The sequence below is a fragment of the Nanorana parkeri genome, unplaced genomic scaffold (genome assembly GCF_000935625.1).
Source record: "Nanorana parkeri isolate BGI_ZX_2015 unplaced genomic scaffold, ASM93562v1 scaffold881, whole genome shotgun sequence".
NCBI lineage: Eukaryota > Metazoa > Chordata > Amphibia > Anura > Dicroglossidae > Nanorana > Nanorana parkeri.
The window spans coordinates 451,109-471,792 of NW_017307149.1; the positions used below are offsets into that span (position 1 = coordinate 451,109).

Here is a 20,684-nt window from a genome sequence, read left to right on the forward strand (position 1 = left end):
ACCAACTCTAGTGGGATCATGGAAGGCAGCAGGCATTATATGCTAAACCACAGTGAAGGAAAAGACAAACTGTTGTACAATTCAGTCATCGGTTTATCCAATTTAGAAAACAGCAGGTTATTTTAAGGAGAACACATGCTTCAACTGGCAACAATATAAGGGTTTGCCACATACAGGCATTTTTACTGCTTTTCTTTCTATACAAGTCAACGTGAACAACAAAGCTACTCAAAGCAGCCCCAAACAAGGCATAAGTATGTCGAGGCCGGTAATTTTCCTATTAAAGCATTATGCATTTACCTGGTTTCTGAATCTGAAGCCCTTATATACACATCTACAGTATATCATCTTCCATTCCTAAGACTATGGGAGAGTGAAATCTGATTGGTTGCTATATATGTATAATGTATATCTATATACATTTTGAACCTCATCAGTGCATCAATAGGACTATCAAACTGTGAATTTGGAGATCAGATATCTTGCAATAACACACCTTCAGGTCCATGATGCTTTTTTATTATATCCCTATTCCTCATGTTTTATCCTAGATCACCTCATTCATATTTCAGACAGTGCTGCACAGATATCCGTGCCATTAGCTCCTCATTGGATTTAATTATGGGTTTGTTTAAACAAATATGTTTAAATAAAATTAAGAAAGCGGTCACAGGACTCGATCAGACTTATCACTTACTAAAATGTTAGCCATGTTCCAGTGCCAAGGATAAGCAAACATAGTTAGTCAGGTTGAACATGGAAAATGCATTTATAAAGGAAATAAGAAATATAATGTGTAATAACCACAATAACTTATAAACTGATACAAATTCAGCAATTATCAGTTTAGCGAAGAAATATTCTAACTAGTTGCTATGGCTTCGGGGACACATAAAAGAAACACTGCTCCTCCATGGCTTAGGAAAGGAATGAGCTGGGTGCTTGCCACTGGGAGCACATCCTCGCTCCAACATGATCCCATACAAACAGAAGAAACGCTGGCCATACACTGGATTCCGATAGAGTAGTTTACTGAAGCTTGTATCACATCACTGGTATCCCATCCAAAGTCTGCCCCCTCTGGCACGTTTGACCCAATCGCAGGATTAGTCATAGAGATTCTCTATGACTAAGCCCATGATTGGGTGAAACACGTCACAGGGGACGGACCTTGGGCAGGACACCAGTTATGTTGTATAAGCTTCAATATACTACTCCAGTGGAATCCGGTGTGTGGATTGTTGATATGGCCTATTGGGTTTTGCCTTATTAAACAAAGACAAAAGGTATAAGTGTAGCAAATTTGGCCTGCCTGTAGTAATTCAGCTATTCCGAAGTCCCAGTGTGTCATCCCATGTATAACTGATAAACTCCTACTTTGGTAAAGCTATCCCGCACCAAGTTGGTATTAAAGTTATCAGTTATATTAAAACTGTTATAAAAGGCCAAACAGTGATAAAATTTGCCGGCGAGAGGTTGCTGGATATGAAGAAACTATAACAGTACGAACTGTGAGTGGGTGACAGTACTGTTTATTGGATAACGTGAAATCTAAAGAGAGTCTATGGATCACGCACTACAACATCTGCATATAATTTTATGTTTTTTTTATAACCAGTGTCACAGCTTGTAAAATGATCCAATGCAATAAAGCATGTGTACTGTATGGAACAGCATCAGTACAAGGAAAGGAAACCTCATTTTATCTGATAACAACATTGTGGTAAGGAGATTGCACTTTGTACTGCAGAACACATGTATGGGATTACTAGCTCACACTCACCTACAACACCGATGATGCTCAAATCCTGGAAAAGAAATGCAAAGTGCAAAAAAAAAAAGAAGAAAAAAATGGAAATGTAACTTATCCATTTGATAATTAAGTCTACCCATTCAATGGAGACACTATATCTCAGGTGTTCCATTCACTGGAACATCATCACTATGTTTGCATCCTATCCCTGTACTAGAGATGAAGGAAATAACTAAAAACAGGTCCATCAATTTACTAAAGATCAGCAACATCACTTGAAATGCAGCCCTGTCAATTTAAATACACCAACAACATCACTAAGTATAGAGTATTTCCATAATACAGTGCAGAGACTGCAGCCTATCCATTCACTAGGGGCCAGCTATTGAGAAGGCAATTAGCCCATTCACTAGAGACCGGTGACATCACTGAAAATGTAACCTATCCGTTCACTAGAGACCGGTGACATCACTGAGCATCCAGCCTAGCCATTCACTAGAGACAGGTGACATCACTGAGCATGCAGCCTAGCCATTCACTAGAGACCGGTGACATCACTAAGAATGCAGCCTATCCATTCACTAGAGACCAGTGTCATTACTGAGAATTTTGTCTATCCAATCACTAGAGATCGGTGACATCACTGAGAATGCAGCCTATCCATTTACTAGAGACTGATGGCATCACTGATACATTTATTAACTGCATAATATTCGGTGTTAGTAACTTGGAAAGTCCTAAAGTCAAAATAATCAAAACAGCCAGGCAACCAGCATTTTCAGAAAGAGGTAGTCAATGACAGCCTACGTATCTCTCTCCTGACAGGTTTTCTCAAAACATATAGGGGGCTTTAAAATGTAATTACATCAAAAATAGAGTATTTCTTTACAACTACTACTAGAAGTACATAGCACTGGCCTTTAACTGAGCAGGATCACAAGTGAGAAAATAAAAATCAACGGTACAAACAAATGTTCAAAATACAAATTTTTAGATCAGTACTAATAAAATATCAAAATCCTGGTAATGGTTTGTTGGGAAGAAACAAATCCTACCATAAAAAGCTAAGTGGGTTTAATCACGGCAAGAAAAAATTTAAAATTGAAGACACTACACAGACAGCAATGTTTGGTAGGAATAATTCTTTCCAACACGGCACAATAAATCAAAAACAAGTACATTTGGGAAGAAACAGAAGAAAATGATAAATGACTGGTATGCTCAAGGACTTGAACTTCCCCAAATGGCAGGACATAAGCTCCGCTGCTGGCAGTTCTTTCATACCACGTTACATGATAAATACATGCAAATGTGTCTTATTTACTACGGATGTCAGCTTAGAGGGCGGATTGAACCAGATTTAACATTCTTTCGCTGTTGTTTTTCCTGTTGCAATTGGATTAATTATGGTATTTAGGAGAGATCAAAACAGCCAGAAAGTGACAGCATAGCCCTGCGTTTTCTAAAGACCCAGCCTCCATTGAGCAGCCCAGAGTCGGGGAGAAGAAGGGACAGGAAACAATGTAGGAGGGGTCCAAAGATTTGCTCTTTGACAAATGACTAAACATTCTATATAGCCCATTCGGGTATGTGTCAGAAGAGATCTGATGGCTACATCTATATGGCTTGTTTAATAAAGAATTACATCTTAAGATATATGTGGGCACTGGATAAACAAAAGGTAAAAGACTGATAAGAAGAATTTTTTTTTTTTTGCTAAATATATGCTTGTAGGCCAATTCCAAAACACATTGAAATGCAATTTTTGGTGCACTGCAATTCAACTTGTGAATGAACATAATGGAATAATAAACTGTTGTTTCTATATTTTTTGAAGAGTTTGGATTGAGGCAAGTTTTCTGCAAGTATGTAACTTTAAGATGCGCCTTCACCTTCGGTCCTAATGTGACAAGTAGGGCTTTGCTTCGAATTAAAAACTTCCTAGTTCTCCCCTGTGGAGTCCATGCCCCATATATCCACAAGGACAACTCACTTAGGGTGCATCTATGGATAGTAATCTGGGACAACAGTAATGACTGAAGGGGGTGATCACACTGTGGTTTGCTTCAGCCAATGGTAAACAAAAAAAAAAAAAGTTTCACTTTAAAATCTATATTCCAATGAAAAAAAAGGATCCAGTCATTTGAAAACAAACCATTGCCCCCTTTCGCTTTCATCCCACCTAATCACCCACTATAATTCATATAAAAAAATGCCTGTCTCTATATATACACACACACGTAGTATATATATATATCTCAATAGTGATATTTGGGGAATTAAGCACAAATGGTGAGCGCTCAAAGACCAGTCTCGAAGCCACGTTAGCATAAAGCAAAACAGCCTTTTATTGCTTCCAGAACAGAAACATAGTTTTTTCAACAATAACAGAAGGTCCACTTGTATTACACCAAACAGGACACATAGTCTCACCGACTCCAGAATGTCGCACATACTTCATGCTCTCAGTCCCTGGACGTTAGGTGCAACAGATTCCTCCATCTACACTTAACTGTGTAGATGGAGAAATCTCCCGCTGGGCCAAGCTTCCGTAATCTTGCTAGCTGGCCCCGCTGGCTCTCAAAACACCTGAACAATGCCTGCATCCAATCAGATTGTTCAGGTATTTAGAGAGCAAGCCGGGCTGACTAGCACTGAAGCTAGGCCCAGTGGGAGATTCCTCCATCCACACAGTTAAGTGTAGATGGAGGAATCTGTTGCACCTTTTCCATCTGACCATAGAAAATCTGCAGATAATTGTAGGTTGTATGGCCAGCTTAAAGCTGCCCACACACCTTACAATTATCTGCAGATTTTTTGTGGTCAGATGGAAAAGGTGCAACAGATTCCTCCATCTACACTTAAATGTGTGGATGGAGTAATCTCCACCTGGGCCAATCTGTTTTTCCATCTGGCCACAGAAAATCTGCAGATAAATTGTAAGGTGTGTGGGCACCTTTAGTCTCCACGGCTATCTTCCCTGTGCCTCCAGCACACACAGCCACGTGGCTCCCCTCTGACTTCTGGGAGGAGTCCTCCTGACTCCGGAACACCTCTGTTCCTCTTCCCAGCTGGAGCCCAGAGCATTAGCATTAAGCCCGTTCGTCAGTTGTCAAACCAGCAGGCCACTGGTCAGTTGTCGAACCAGCAGGGTTTTCCAGCCTGCTTGTTCGATGGAAGACGTGCGACCGTACAGTAGAAACGGTCGCACGCCTTCCATACACTGTACGATTCTCGTACGATCGCGGGATTTCCCGCGATTCTCGTACGAGAATCGTACAGTGTATGGGCACCTTTAGCCAGCACCCTTTCCATAAGGGTTGTGCACAGGTGTGCAATCATCAGGTGCTGGCCCCTACTAAACCATGGACCCAGGAATGGAGATTTCATCACTCCCAAATCCCTTTGAAATCTCCCAGTTCCAGGACCCCTTGCCAAATCCAGAAATCCATAAAGCCAAAGCCAGTTCTTTCCCAGCAAAATAATTAGTTTCTTTGCAGAGAGTCCTGGGTGACTACAATCCCCAGTTCTACCGTGGGATTGCCAATTGCCACACAATACCACAATATATATATTTATTGATATAAATATATATATAAAACAAGAGTCAACAATGCTTCATCTTAGTGTTTTGCTAGCCACAGCAAGTGTATTGACACATGGTAACCATTCATTCTTAAAACACACAATGCCGGCTCTCTTTATTAATAACAGTAAATTGTTGTGTCTCCGCTGCGTAAATCTTTACGATGACAAGTGGATTAGAGAAGGGTGAGAATCATATATGTATGCTTTGGGGGTTTACAAATCATCTAGTCTGAACTACAACTCCTAATTATTTATCATCACCGCATGACAATCATTGCATAGCATGATATGGCTAAAGGTGCCCATACACTGTACGATGGCTAAAGGTGCCCATACACTGTACGATTCTCGTACGAGAATCGCGGGAAATCCCGCGATCGTACGAGAATTCATTGCATAGCATGGGATTACATTCTAAGCATGCATGATCTCTACACATCCCAGTAGCAGGTACAGACACATACAGTACAGTAATACCTTGGTTTACAAGTAACTTGGTTTGAGAGTGCTTTGCAAGACAAGCAAACATTTCTGAAAAATGTTGCCTTGATATACAAGCAATGTCTTGCAATAAGAGCAAAATTCCATTGAGTCAAGAGATAGCAGTGATTCTGTTAGTGATAGTGAAAGTCGTCCTACACAATAATGCTCCTCTCTCTTGTCCCCCTCACACCGGCCACGAAGGTATCGGGAATTGGTATATTTTTCTTTATATTTTGTACAGTATTATATTACAGTATTGTAATCATTTTTATATGAATATTTTTGGGTTGTGGAACGAATCATCTGAGTTTCTATTAATTCGCTTTGATATACAAGCGCTTTGGATTACAAGCATGCTTCCGGAACGAATTATGCTCGTAAACCAAGGTATCACTGTACTTGCATTCAGAGCCCTCGTATAGAATCTAAAAAGTATTAGATATTATAAAGTGGTAGATGGAGACCAGAGAATACTTTATTTAGATATAATACCAAACGTTATAACAACCCCATATCCTGCAACTCACACCAACAGCATTCTCTTTAACACCCATTATGATGTGCAGAACAGTGCATAGAACAGACTGAGAGATGCACTTCGAAAATGTATACTGCTTGAAAGTCTACTTCTAAATATAAAGCTGAACTCCAAGTAAACAGCTAAATACACCGCTAAAATACATACTTTATATGGGAGCTGTTTTACATGCCAAAATATTTGTAATTCTTCCCATCTAAAGTATGTGTAATTCTTCCCACACAACCTTGTCTGGCTGTGCAGGACACTTGATTTTCCTTTGCTGCAGTTTGGTAACACAGATCTTTTCCCTCCCCCAGCCTGAGACTGGACATAGAAAGGAGAAGCAGCAGGCTGATCAGCTTATCTCCCTGTCACTCTGCACTCTCCTCCTATTGACAGGTCTCTTGTCATTCCGAGTAATGCCACACAACTGACTGGTTCCGTGAGCTGCTGCTCCCTCACCTAGCATGAGCTCTGTTCTAAATTGGACGGCAAGGGGCAAATACCTGGTCAAATTCCGGTACTTACACACCTTGCATTTAAAAAAATGTATATTAAAAATACATCCTGAATCAGAAAATGATCACATGCTGACATCTAGCCAACGAAAAAAAAGAATCTACTGATGGGCATTTGATTTGTCTGGACAACGGAACCTCATTTTCAGGCTACCCTAGACTCTCTAACTATTACATTTAAGGACAGTCACCCCATGTGGTAAAAACTCTGTACATACTCGAGTTACTGCGGATTACTTACTAGCATACAAGTAAAAGGTAAGGGGAAATTAGTCTCATAATGTGTGTATAGTGATAAAAGACCATTTTGGAATTTGTCTTCCACCTTGGTGTATATTATAGTAATACTCCTTGATCCACAATATAGACGCATTCCAAGTTTGGAAGAAGAGCATAACATTGATAACAGCAGAACCGTGCAATCACTCAGGGTAGCCAACCACAGCAATTTCGAATCCTGTTGACTATTACCCGGAAGACCACCGAGATATGTTTTACGCACAAACAACTTAAATGTAACAGATGCGCAATAACTGAACAGATTGCTTTAAGTATACATGAGTTACTTCTTATGGGCATCAATCAGTACGTTTGTACTCACAGCCTGGAGAGTGCTTGGTTGTTCTGGAACAGAAGTTCAGGCAGTGTGTGTAGCTGGTTTCGGTTGAGGCGTCTGAAAAACGAAACGTAAAAACAAAAAAAAGACAGATTACATTCTACTTTATACTACACTGGAAGCATATGTAGCATAATCAAAACATGAGCTGAGATGTAACTGTCAGCCAAATTTCATATCAACTCACACACAGTGTAAACCCTTCGGGCACAAACATCCTTCCTCCCTTGGTTACAGTCACCGCTGTATCCATTACATACACCTGCAGTGATGTTTAGTTGTTTATATTCTACAACACAGAGGTCCAAAAGGACTCAGGATTACTTTTCAAGATGGTTTTACTCCTCTCTTACCGTGGTGGTGTCTAAATTGCTTGTTTATATCGCTGCCATCTTTAATTTATAAACAGAGTCAATGTTGGGAATATAGATGTTACAGGCAATAGACTCTTCTCATTTTATATGCACTTAGACTGCAATTACAATGTCTCCGTTACTTAGAAGATGTTAACCATGTTTGCTTTGTCAGAATCAGTTAAAATCTTTTGGCTTATGCCATGCTCTTTTCAAACAATAAAAAAAGTGGCAGAACTATACAGTGATGCATACCAGTCGTTATTCCGATGAGATAACATATAGATTATACACCAGGGAACTATTTGTTATTGTTATAATAAAATCCTCAAGACTGTGTGTAAGGCTGTAGCCGGAAGTTTGCGCGCTACTGTGCATGCGCAGGTTCCAGCCTTGCCGGAAAATGTGCGCTAGTGCGCACGGGCTCACAGTGGAAAGTGGCGCACAGGAAGTGACACGTTGCTCTCTCTTATAGATGGTCCTATTTAAACCAGCTGGTCCAATAGATCAGTGCTTAATGGTCCTTCGGCTTATGCCTTGTGTTCCTGCTATTTGTTTGCCTGTTGCCTTGACTCGGATTGCTGCTGACCTTGATTGACTTCTGCCTGACCCTGACCTCTGCTTGTTATCTGGATTCTACCTCTGCCTGCTCCTTCTGTACCGTGCTGACCTGTGCCGACCGTCTGGCTTGACCCCTGGCTTGTTTGACATCGCTCCAGTTTCCACTGCAATCCTCGCTGACATCTCAGCTGCCAACTAGCCCTGCTCATCCATCCAGGGACCCAGTGGCTGGACTTCTACCAGGCACCGTGTCTGGACACCTTGGCATCCCGTGCTTCTCTCTGTCTACTCACTCCCTATTCCCACTCCCATGGGTGTTAGAGCCGCAAGGTAGGCCTCCTCAGCCAATTGGTCCTCCACCAGGTATATAATACTGTGCATCCCCATCCCTGACCATGAGCCTTTTCAAACCTATAAAAGCTATGGCTGGATCAATAGAACTGATTACTTGTGTGCGAAAGATCATATTATGATCTAATTGGTGCCTCTGGTGCTAGACTCACCGGAACGTAGGCAGACAACCTGTTCTGTTTGACCTATAAAGAAAACAAACACTGGAAGGATCCAGCAGTGGGCAAACGAAAATCGGCCAATAATCGTAAGGTGTATGGGCACCTTAAGATGTGAGAGGAAATCCCTCCAAAGTGAGGGAAATCCATGGTTGGCAGCAGAACCTGTGTCCTAATTGGAAGATTCCTGTTCTGGTGACAACCAAATTTGGGATTTTCTTTCACTTTCAGTGATAATGGTCACCAGGACAAATAGTGAGGGTGAATCTCCCTAACTGGAACAAGGGCATCAATAAAAACCTGACAGGTGTTCTAATCCTTGTCCACTCTATCCAAAACTAAAAGCAAAGGTTTTGTCTTCAGTTGTACTTTAAGGTGACAGTAATACTAATCTGATTAAGCAAACAGCAGGCTTTATTATTATAATACAGGATTTATATAGCGCCAACTGTTTGCGCATCGCTTTACAATATAAGGAAGACGTTACAATCACACTACAATTCAAGACAAGATGGTAAGGAGGGCCCTGCCCCTGAGAGCTTGCTTTATGGCTGTTGTTTATTGGCAGCTTTCGGTGAGATTGGTAGCTGGAACTCTAGAACACTAAAACAGGAAAGCAAAAAGTACTGCTTACATTTTATTAAATTTGTAACAAATTCTTTATGTATTGTTTCAGGGTTATTAGATGTCATGGTACATTATCCATTAAATATTCTATTAAGTTTTTTTGCAATACCACCCAGAAAAAAAGACCTCTAGTTATTTAGAGACTCGGGTTTCCCACTAGCCACTGTTCAAAGCTGTAGAGTTACTTAACGCTGGAGATACCTCTGTCATGGTCTGGAGCACAAAGAAAGAATAGGTGACAGTAGTGATAAAGATTAGTAAGCAAGTCCTGATGTTTGACATACTGAATGCGCTGACTGGCAAGCTCGTCAGCCTAGTTAGCATTATTACAGAGAGCGAGCACAAAAGACAGAACTCAGGCTAGTTGTTAGTTTCTATTAAAAAAGGTCCTGCCATAGAGGTGTTAGATACTGTAAAGGTTCACTCCTTATTAAATTTTACAGAAGGATGAGCACTATAGTGTCTGTATTCTTTGGAAATAACCTAGTCGTTGCTCACAATTTGCCTTTGTATTTCGTTGAATTATGGAATAGAATGACATACAATCTATCCTCTTGTTTCTCCCTCTACAGTTTAGCTCTGATGTACACAGTAGTGTATTCCTAGGAGGTACAAGAGTCCACTATCACTATGTTAGTGTCTAGAACCCATGTGTCTAAAGGTACCGTATTTTTCCGTCTATAAGATGCCCCATGTATAGGACGTCCCCCACTTTTCTTACCCAAAATTCAGAAATCAATATTTTCCATGCTCTTTTGCGTAACTGATTACATTCAGTTTAAATTTTGCAGAGTAAGACAGCTGCTTACTGGTACCGGTATTTTTTTTTTTTTCTGACATTTTTATGGGCTCCTTGTTGCATCTAGAGCACTGGCTACACGCTCTCCGCAGCATCAGCTGACATCAGGTACATAAGGCTCATGATTGGAGGAAGCCTGTTAGCTTGTCTCTGCAATCGGAAGTTTTACTCGTGAGGCTAGTTTGCAGAGGTATCGGCAGTTTCGAAACCGTGGTTCTCCTCTCGGCCCCCTGTGTATATGACGCCCCTCCATTTTTAGGTAAATATTTTTAAGAAAAAGTATAGTCTTATACACGGAAAAATACAGTATATACAGAGAACAAATCTTAATAGTAATTGGTAGTGGTGTAGAATGAGCCAACTGTCTCTAGGTAATTCACTAATATGAGGAGCAGGAAAATGAAGTATGAACACTCACAGCCTCTCCAGTTCCTTCATGTCATCAAAAGCTCCACGCTCCACGTTGATAATCTGATTCTCCATCAGCTGCCTGGGAAACAAAATAGAATGCACCTGTGAGTCTTGCTGCAACAACATACACTTTAAAGGAAACCTGTAATGATATAATATGTCATCGATGACCTCTCCCTCTAAACATGCTGGTTTCCTGGCTGTCAAAGTGAACCACTGAAATCTATACTGTTTGGATGCAGATGGAAGAAAATATGCAGATCAAGAGTTTACACTTCACTTGCTGCCTGCTTATTCCAGGTCAGTGACTGAGAAACTACTAAAGGTAGTTTTCCTTTAAATAGTATTATTATCATTATTATTATCATCATAATACAGGATTTATATAGAACAGTTTGCGCCCTGTGCGTTAGGAAATAAAGGGAGACGGTACAGTTACAATACAATTCAATACAGGAGAATTAGAAGGGCCATGCTCGTGTGAGTTTACAATCTGGACTACAGCACTTGGCATATTCATTACTGTCTGGAGTCAATTTGTTACCAAAGACTGTGAATCTGCATTTGTTTTTCTTTAATTTCACAATCCGAGATGTTGGGGAAAAAAAGAGGCGGAAATGTGTGCATGAATAATTTTATAACTCAGATTCATTTAAACATTCGTGTAAAACATAACATGTATGTAAACCCCAGCAATGTGTTCCATTTTGGCCTGCTAAATATGCCAATGGTAGCCACTTGTAACCTCTGCTTGATAAGTAAAAAGGATTACCTGTTGATCCTGCTAGAAATCTTGTGAGCTGATAACTTCCTCTGCTTTCTGCCTCTGCTGCCTCTGCTGCACTGCTATCAGTTACATTGTTCCCAATTATCTCTGTGGACTACAGGTCCTCTCCCCTTTATTTTAGGACAGGTTCACATCATTTCCTGGACTAGATCTTGTCCAGATCTGGTCCGAAAAATGGTGTGAACCTGCCCGCAGTTTCAGTACATTCCAGACCAGACAAAATGAGACATGCAGTATTTTTCTGGTCTGGTCTGGAACAGACTGCGCTGGTGTGAACAGGGGCCATAAGTAGAATAGGGATACATTAGGATGCATTTTGGGTCCCGAAACAATCTGGTCTGGTCTGGAGATGATCTGGATGTGGTGTGAATGGGCCCTTAGGGAGGTGAGGGGAAACACACTTCCTATCTTCGGGTGACAACACTGCATCTTCATACAGGAAGTGAGCATTGTAACCCTAAGACAAGAAGTGTGTTACAGGCAGGACCACCAGGTAAAAATTAACAAGCAAAAAGCCTGAGAAAAGAAAACTGATGCAGCCACCATATCTATCTAAAATACATTTTTGTTTTGGAGTTTAGATAAGTTTCGAACATTGCAGCTAAATACGCAAAAATGCATGAAAACATAAAACACCTGTTCCAACTCTGCCATGCACCACCTGGGGCATGTGCAGCCTTTAGGTGCCCACTTATATATGCCAGTATTAACCCTTTGAAAGGAAAGGTTTACTTTACAGACCTCCACTCAAAAACGATTAAGTGGAAAATAAAGCCGCAGCGTTCCTCAGATATTTCTCTAGCTACCCCAGTGGTCTCACAAGGGGGGTGCACGGGGTGCGGCCCACACCCGGGTGACACTATTGGAGGGGTGACACCAAAATGACTGAAAGTCATTTTGGTGTCACCCCCTCTAAAAAGTCGGGCACTCGGTAATGGACCGAGAGCTCGACAGTGTCAGGAGAGAGGAGGGGACCTGGCGGCATACCTCATCCCGCCGGGTGAACGTCCCCTCCTCTCTCTGCCAGCGTCCATCACAAAGATGGCCACCGACAGGCGTCAATTAGATGACATCATCGCGCACGCGCGTGGTGACATCATGCACATGTGCGATGGCGTCACGGCTGGGTGTCACCTGGTCTCCGATCCGGGTGACTCCCAGCCTCGGGACGCCCCTGAGCTACCCTCTGCCAAACTGTTCTTACTACTGTAAGAAAATAATGTATACAAATAAAACATTCTGACTGCAGAAGAACAGTAAAGAGAAGAGGAATAGCCTCACAGCACCAGATCTGTATAGCCTCCACCTTTGTTTGGTAACAAAAAGAAAATCCGTCATTGCTGACGGTCTTCTGAAAATGTCGCTTGCTTGGCTGTATATGGTCTCAGTCCTTTCTGAATCACTAACCCGCAACAGGTACACTGGTCAGGATTGCTGAATTCCCTTTCTACATACCTGATATTCTACCTAATAATCTCTGAAGACAGAGAAAGCCAGGCAATTAGCATTTACAAAAGGAGGCCAGCAATGGAAGCCTTGGTATTTCTTTCTGGATAGGTTTCCTTTAAAACAATTTACACTGATGTTCTAAAAAATGTGTTTGCAGCCCAGGTCATGGGGCTAAAGTCAGTCAGTGGATGATAACCAGCATGGGAATGCGAAGACTGCAATGGCTGGAAGGACTACTATACTTAAAACAAAAAGCTGCTTTATACATTGTGTGAAAGAGCCATTGACAACATTCAGAGCTACGTATATTTGGATTTGCCCATAATGCAGAAATTGAAATGTTTGACATTTTTTGGTAACTTTTCTTTAAAACCTCTTGCTCTATAGAAGCTGCCTTTGTTGGTCAAAGGAAGCAAAACAATGACAGCCGAAAGTTCTCCTCTATATATTGTACAGCGCTGTGCAAACTATTGGCTCTATATGAATCCTGTATAATAATAATTACTGGACTAGGAGTCAGCTGTATGTTTTTGTTATATTATCTTCTGTTCAAATAATCTTCTCAGTCTCTTTCTACCGTATCAATGGTATTGTAACATGTAATTTGTGTACAGCAGCTGTCTGAAATGAAGTTACTTTAAGAAGAACTCCAGGAACTGGAAAAACATACCCTTGCAGTGGGACTACTCCCGCACTGCATGGACCGAGAGCCCGACAGTGTCAGGAGAGAGGAGAGGACCCGGTGGCATACCTCATCCCGCCAGTGAACGTCACCTCCTCTCCCTGCCGTCATCCATCACCAAGATGGCCACCGGCAGGAGTCAATTAGATGACTAGGCATGCGCGATGACGTCATCGCGCATGCCCGTGGTAACGTCATGTGCAATGACGTCACGGCGGGGTTTCACCAGGTCTCTGCTCTGGGTGACACACGGCCTCGGGACGCCCCTGCCCTCTGCTACAGCGGTGGAATGTCTCTCGGCATTCTCACGTCTAATGCAGTCAATGGACCTGCATACGACATAATAACATCAGCAGTCCTCAGATCACTGGAGCCCAGGGGGGAATAGGCTGCAGAGACTGGTCTAGCAGCCCAGTATATCTGCTTTATCTGACTCTCCTAGACAAAACAAGTACTTAACCCTTGCAGTGAAGGGTAGCCACACTGCAAGGGTACGTTTTTTAAGTTCCTGGGGTTCTTTAAAGCAAGTAGGTGACTCCACAGATCCATTCATTAGACTTATGAGTAGGTAACCAAACGATTTGTAGCTAGAACTTTCAAACACTCCTTACAAGGAACTATTAACACAGTAATATAAATATAAAACTGTTCACACTGTGGCAAATGACTGAATCATTAGCTATTGTTCTCGAACGCCGTGTTATATAATGATCTGAGTTGTCATTTACCATCTTTGGTTGGAGTTTAATAGAATAATTTTCAGAATGTGTGTGTGTTCTATTTAAATATAGGAGAAGTAAAATGTTCTGCTTCATGGGGGGTTTGGGGGGAAAAAAGGAATTCCAAGAAGGCTGACAGCTATTATATCTACTGGGAATTTCAAGATATTTATATAAGCACATATTCATTTCCAGACTATTGTTCTGAGCATGCAAATGTAAAACAGACATCTAGTCTATCAGAAGGAAATGTGTACAATTTCCTGTTAAGGAGAAGCTCCACTAAGCAATATGTCCATAAAAACTGACCTCATTGCATTACCCCAATTTAAATTTAATTGGATGTGCACTTGCCTCTGCTGCTCTGAAGCAGCATAGGGATGTCAGTGTATGCATCAAATGGCGTCTGCATATATCCTCAGTTCATTTCCAGAACCTAAACCCAAGAGAGATTAACCGCCCCCTCACAAGAGCTCTGTGGTCAGGTCCGCCTGTCAATGTTAGTCTATAGGCAGCCGATGTAAACAGAAGGGTGTCCATTTACATTTGGTTACCTCTATCTCTTGCCAGGTCAGGAGAAACAAACAGAAGAGAGTTTTTTGTCGCTGGACATGATCATGCCGGATCGGGGGATGTCTGATGTAAACAGACACAAGTCTTTTTATATTTTGATTCCCCATAGACCAACATAGGTCAAGTAATTTAATTTACTGAATGGACACGGTTGTCACACCGGTGCACAGATCCCCTCCTGATTGGGCAGTGTGAAAGGGGCCTTAATATCCAAATAGCAACTCCAGTTAGGAAATTGCTGCTTGGCCCAGCCCCATTGGGCAAATCATAACAGTTCATCAATGTAATGGGCAGTCTCATTGACCAAACATGAGGTGTGGAAGAGGGGGGTCATTAGTCAAGTTTCCTATGTGAAGTCAGTATGTGCATATACTTTTTGCAAGCTGCAGGACTAACTAGGTGGTTTAGTCCCTGCATATATTCTAAATAACCTTCCAATGGGTGATTGCAGTAACATTTTGGTAACAAATTGCAATGGCAAGAAGGGAGTACTGGTATACTTTAGAGAAGACAACAACACTTTCTTTTGCCATCTGCACTCTATTGAGGAGATTTCCCTTTACTTCCTCCTGTAGACAAAACAGGATATGTGAGGAAATCTCCCCTAAAAAGAGAGATTTTTGCTCTTAGACAGCTGACAAGTGTCCATACTAAAAATTGCCTGTCTATTCCTGTTCTGGTGACAACTCAAACTTTTAGATTTTTCCTTAAATTTCAGTCCCAGTAACAGTGATAAACAAGGCAAGTAGGGAGACAAACAGGGTTATTCACAAAAGAGTGAAGAGTTTGGAGAAGGCAGGAGAAGTGAACAATCTGGACAACATCGCTGAACTGGAAAGTTACCTGAATTGGAGATTTTTTGGATTGTTCACTTCTCCTGCATTCTCCAAACTTTTCACCCTTTTATGAATAACCCTGTAAATCTTCCAAATGGTGACACAGACAGGAGTTAAAACCCTGCACCACTGTACAAAAATCTAAAAAAAAGTTTAGGCTTTAGATACACTTTAACAAGACACTTGGCGTTTGAACAGGAAAATTAATCATTACCAGGTAATACTAATTATTATATAGTTTCTGATCAGTGACAAATGAAATGGCATAGTTAAATAAAGCAATGTTCTGTATGGAAGTCATGCAAATGCATCCTGTTGTGAAATCATCATGTGGCAGCAATTTTGAAAATTGACCAGGGAACATTATGTTAAGTTGTGTAAAGTATATGAGAAGCTGTATGTGTTTAGTCATATGATGGTATCCTGCTCCAATTATGATGTCATCACTTCATTATGGCCTTGTAGAAGAGGCTGGGGATAGAACTTCTGAAATGGAATGTACCATACAAGAAGATAGCAGTGGAATCAAACTACTGGTACCCATCCAAAATGGAATTACAGTATTCTCATTACATGCAACTTCAAAACTACATAAATCAAAGAAACCTTTAGACTGATGAGATAACTACAATTATTAATGTGTCTATAAACCCAGAGAGGATAATTTGACTTCATGATGACACATGTTATAAACAATAAAACAACAAATGGACATTTGTTAGCTTGCCAATACACCGTCCAATGTTTATAAGGAATGTAACCAATCCACCATTTATAGCAATGAAGTACGAATTAAAGCATAACTAAACCCAAGAATAAATATGTATTCTATTGCAGCTTACCAGTCCTTGGAGAAGCCGGCTGCATTAGTTTTCTTTTACCCAGCCCAAGAAAATTTTTAGCAATAACAGCTACTACCCATTGATCTTACCAGAAATGCAGTGTCCTTGTCACTTACTCTACAATGAACTGGTATCAAAAACAATGTTATCGTTCCTGTGTAACCTACTTACCCCAATAATCCCCATGTAATGGAAATGAACAAAGGCAGGCATGTCGAATTCCAGCCTGTGTGACACCCATGGCTGCCTCCATTGATAGAGTAGAGGAGTGAGTGTAGCCACCCAGGGAAAGGAAGTGAGTTATTTGCAGAATTATCAGGTTTTCAGAAAATAAAAGGGAAAAAAATGAATGAACTCACCATATTTAAAGGAGAACTATGAGGTGAGTGAAAATCCCTCATCCTCATAGTTCGAGCCGACGTGTGACAATGAAACTGTCACACGTCGTCTCAATAGATCGGGAAGGGAGCGAACGTATACCGTCGCTCGCTCACTTCTTGATCATATCCCTGCAGAGAGCGGTGCCTGTCAGTCACGGCTCCCTGCAGGGTTTCCCCCCTCCCCTCTCCCATCCTCCACCGCTGACTGGAGGAACATACAAGGGAGGGGCGGGCACAGCTGGCTCTGCCTCTAGATAGGCAGAGCCAGCTGTCACTCACGCAACTGGGTGGAACTGGACAGTAATGTCGGGATCCGTCCCGGCTGTGGCGGTCTCAGTATACCGCGAGCTGTAGCTCGTGATATACTGAGCTTTGGGTCACGGGAAGACGCTAGTATATGTCCTCACATGACCCTTAAGAGAACTATGGGGTAAAACACCTTTAAGCTCTTTTAGGAACTGGAAAGCTGCAATTAATAACATTTTTGGTTTTGGGTTTACATGCCGAGCATTAATAAGCACAAGTGCAAATGTCTTGGAAGTGCTCACCACTGCTTTCCAAAATTTTCCAAAAGGCTGTAAAATCTCTGCTGAGAATTTTCCAATATTCAGCAACGCCTAAATCACAGAGTAAAGCTTCAGTGGCTCCAGCACTGCAGCGACTGTGACAATGACCTGCATCTTTCCTCCTTGTTATTATTAATGCATGATTAGCCTATGATCATCCTCATGTGTTGGAAATTACAGTTTAATGACATTTACTTTCCCAAAATTGATTTTTCATAGAAAGAAGTGCTCTTTTCAAGTGCTATAGTATGTATTTATTCATTTGTATGCATTACATTTCCTGTATCAAAAGGAAAAAGAAGACTCTTACAAGACTCGCAGCTGCTTGAGGCCAGAGAAGTCGTTCTTTGTGATACGTGTGATATTGTTACCATTCAGTTCTCTGCAGAAAAAGAGAAAAAATAGGGAAACTTTTAGCTCATTTTTTTCATAAATAGACCTTGCATTCAAATCACAAAGAAACTGCATCTGATAGAAAACATTCACGTATGCAAGTTATTGTAAATACATTCAGATAGCTTGACCTGCGGAAAAATTCAACCTCATTCATAATCATAGAGAATGATAACACAAGGTTTGTGATTTTAACTCTTTGTTCACACTGGATATGTTGTTATGCATTTTACTCCCTTCTTAAGTACAAGCAGAATGCATGGAGAAGAGAAAATGACACATGATAGTATCACATGTAATAATATTGCTCGACAGGACACTTTAGAATGCCTTAGGCTCGTTCACACTTTGCAATAGTGCGTTTTTGCCGCCACTGCCACGTATCAGCCCATTCCTTTGCCGCATGTGCGACAAACGTGGCAAAGAAGCTCATGCTACATTTTCAGCTGCAAGCTTCCCTTCTTTTTTTGACCATGTGTCTGTGTGCATTTCACGTGCCGGCAAAAACGTGTATTTTACCGGCCGCGTTTGGGTGCCATTAGCAGGTAAGAGCGCTGCATGTTTTAGACACATTGGGGGTGATTTACTAACCCAAACACACGCACGCACTAGGTGCGTGTGATTTTTACACAGCAAAACGTATTTATCAACCAAAAAGACTCTAAAAGCATATTTCCACTAATGCCATATATGGAAAAGTCATGCACATGATGCATATATAATGCTGCTTCACAGTTTAGACAAAAATGGTTAGCTCATGCATTTACATTCCTGCATTCATCAACGCAAGCAACTCAACATAGAGCTAATTTACACAAGATCACCTTGCAAATTCATGCAGGGCTTTGCACAACACACCTGCTGGGTGTGTACACACTACAAAGGTGTTTAGATTCCACCCATAGATCATGCTGGGAGGGAACACACTGCAGAGGTGCATACATGTTCGTGGTGTGTTTTTATAAGGTTAGTAAATCAACCCCATTGTGTGAATGCGCGTTAATAGGCATACATAAGGGTTCATTCAACAGGGAGCTATTGCAACTTAATGGGGTTGATTTACTAACCTTATAAACACACCACGAACGTGTATACACCTCTGCAGTGTGTTCCCTCCCAGCATGATCTATGGGTGGAATCTAAACACCTTTGTAATGTGTACACACCCAGCAGGTGTGTTGTGCAAAGCCCTGAAGGAATTCCAAGGTGATGTTGGGTAAATTAGCTCTATGTTGTGTTGCTTGCGTTGATGAATGCAGGAATGTAAATGCATGAGCTAACCATTTTTGTCTAAACTGTGAAGCAGCATTATATATGCATCATGTGCATGATTTTTCCATATATGGCATTAGTGGAAATATGCTTTTAGAGACTTTTTGGTTGATAAATACGTTTTGCTGTGTGAAAATCACACACACCTGGTGTGTGTGTGTGTTAAGGTTAGTAAATCACCCCCACTGAATCAGATCCAATCCAATAAAATCAAATCACATGCACCCTGGAAGGGCTCATTCAAATAGGCGATGTGGGGTGGATAAGGTACTGCGTTCATAGGGGGCTAAACAAATTAGCGGCAGCCAGTTTGTGTGTGGTCAGAAACGCTGTCCCCGGACGCAAGCTGTTTGCATTCAGGGCCAGCCAGAGTCCCTAATCACATGTAATCCCCACGGATGAGCGGTTATTTGTGAACAGAGGTGGCGCCTGTCAGTCTGTCACTGATTTGTACAGGCTGCTTGCAGAGGCTGTTTTCACACACCAAGTGCATGCCCGACAGTGAAAATCAGCCACCCCAGATCATAGTTCTGAATTAACTGTAAAAAAAAGATATTTATGACATACTTTCTGGTGGGCGATGAGTCAAATCTTTGCTCCCTTACAGAGTTATAGTTGCTGCTATTATCTGACTCTTCCAGGTGTACCTGTTACCTGCTTTCCCCACTACGCATTCTGGTTCCTTCAGCAACATCACTATAGGATATAAAAGTGATGTTGCAGCCCACATGAGAAACCACAGAACACAGAAGGGGACAAGGTGTCTAACAAACCCAAGATGTATCGGATACCAGCGGCACACATAGCTGTTCAGAAGCCTGAAGATTTGGCTCACTGTCTGACAGAAATAGGTATTAAACTTCTTCCTTTACAAGGTGTATGTAATTTAATTTTACTGATCTAGTGGAAGGGTCACTTCAACTTCTGCTCTAGCCTCAGGCAAAGCAAATAGATTGCCATAGTAGACACAAAAAAAATAAGACAAGGTACAGTCAGTGTTATTAAAGGGAAGCTGTCATGTGAGAAAGATGGACAAAGCCACTGTTAACCTCTCCTAAAACTACAAGTTGCCTAGCTGCCATGCTGATCCTCTTGATTCATACATACATTGGGTCACTGACCTGAAACAAGCATGCTGATCAGGACTTCTGACCTTTCTCTGACTTCCTAATCTGTATGCCATCCAAGTCAGTGACTCAAAGTATAGTAGCTAGTAGTCAGAAAAACAGCGTGTTCAGTAGGAGGTCAGCAATGGAAGCCTCCCAATTTCTCTTATGACAGGTTTCATTCAGGCTGTTTACTGCCAAGTATGGTTTACACAGGGTTTAACGCAGGGTTGGACAAATTAATGTAGACTTAAGGCATCCAGTATGAGCCAAAAAGTACTTTTTTGAGAGGTACAACCACATGGATTTCCACTGACAACAGCAGGTTTTTACAAACTTTG

General features: G+C 41.4%; 1 protein-coding gene across 3 annotated transcripts in view; it reads right to left on the bottom strand.

Moving 5' to 3' along the window:
- The window catches only part of SLIT1 (slit guidance ligand 1), a 279,649-nt gene that overhangs the window by 211,976 nt on the left and 46,989 nt on the right, over nucleotides 1–20,684 (bottom strand). For all 3 annotated transcript variants that reach the window (XM_018565734.1, XM_018565736.1, XM_018565735.1), the window contains exons 2-4: nucleotides 17,883–17,954; nucleotides 10,746–10,817; nucleotides 7,464–7,535 (exon numbers count right to left, since the gene is read on the bottom strand). In XM_018565734.1, the coding sequence (XP_018421236.1) occupies nucleotides 7,464–7,535; nucleotides 10,746–10,817; nucleotides 17,883–17,954 (216 nt within the window). The remainder of the gene's footprint in view (nucleotides 1–7,463; nucleotides 7,536–10,745; nucleotides 10,818–17,882; nucleotides 17,955–20,684) is intronic.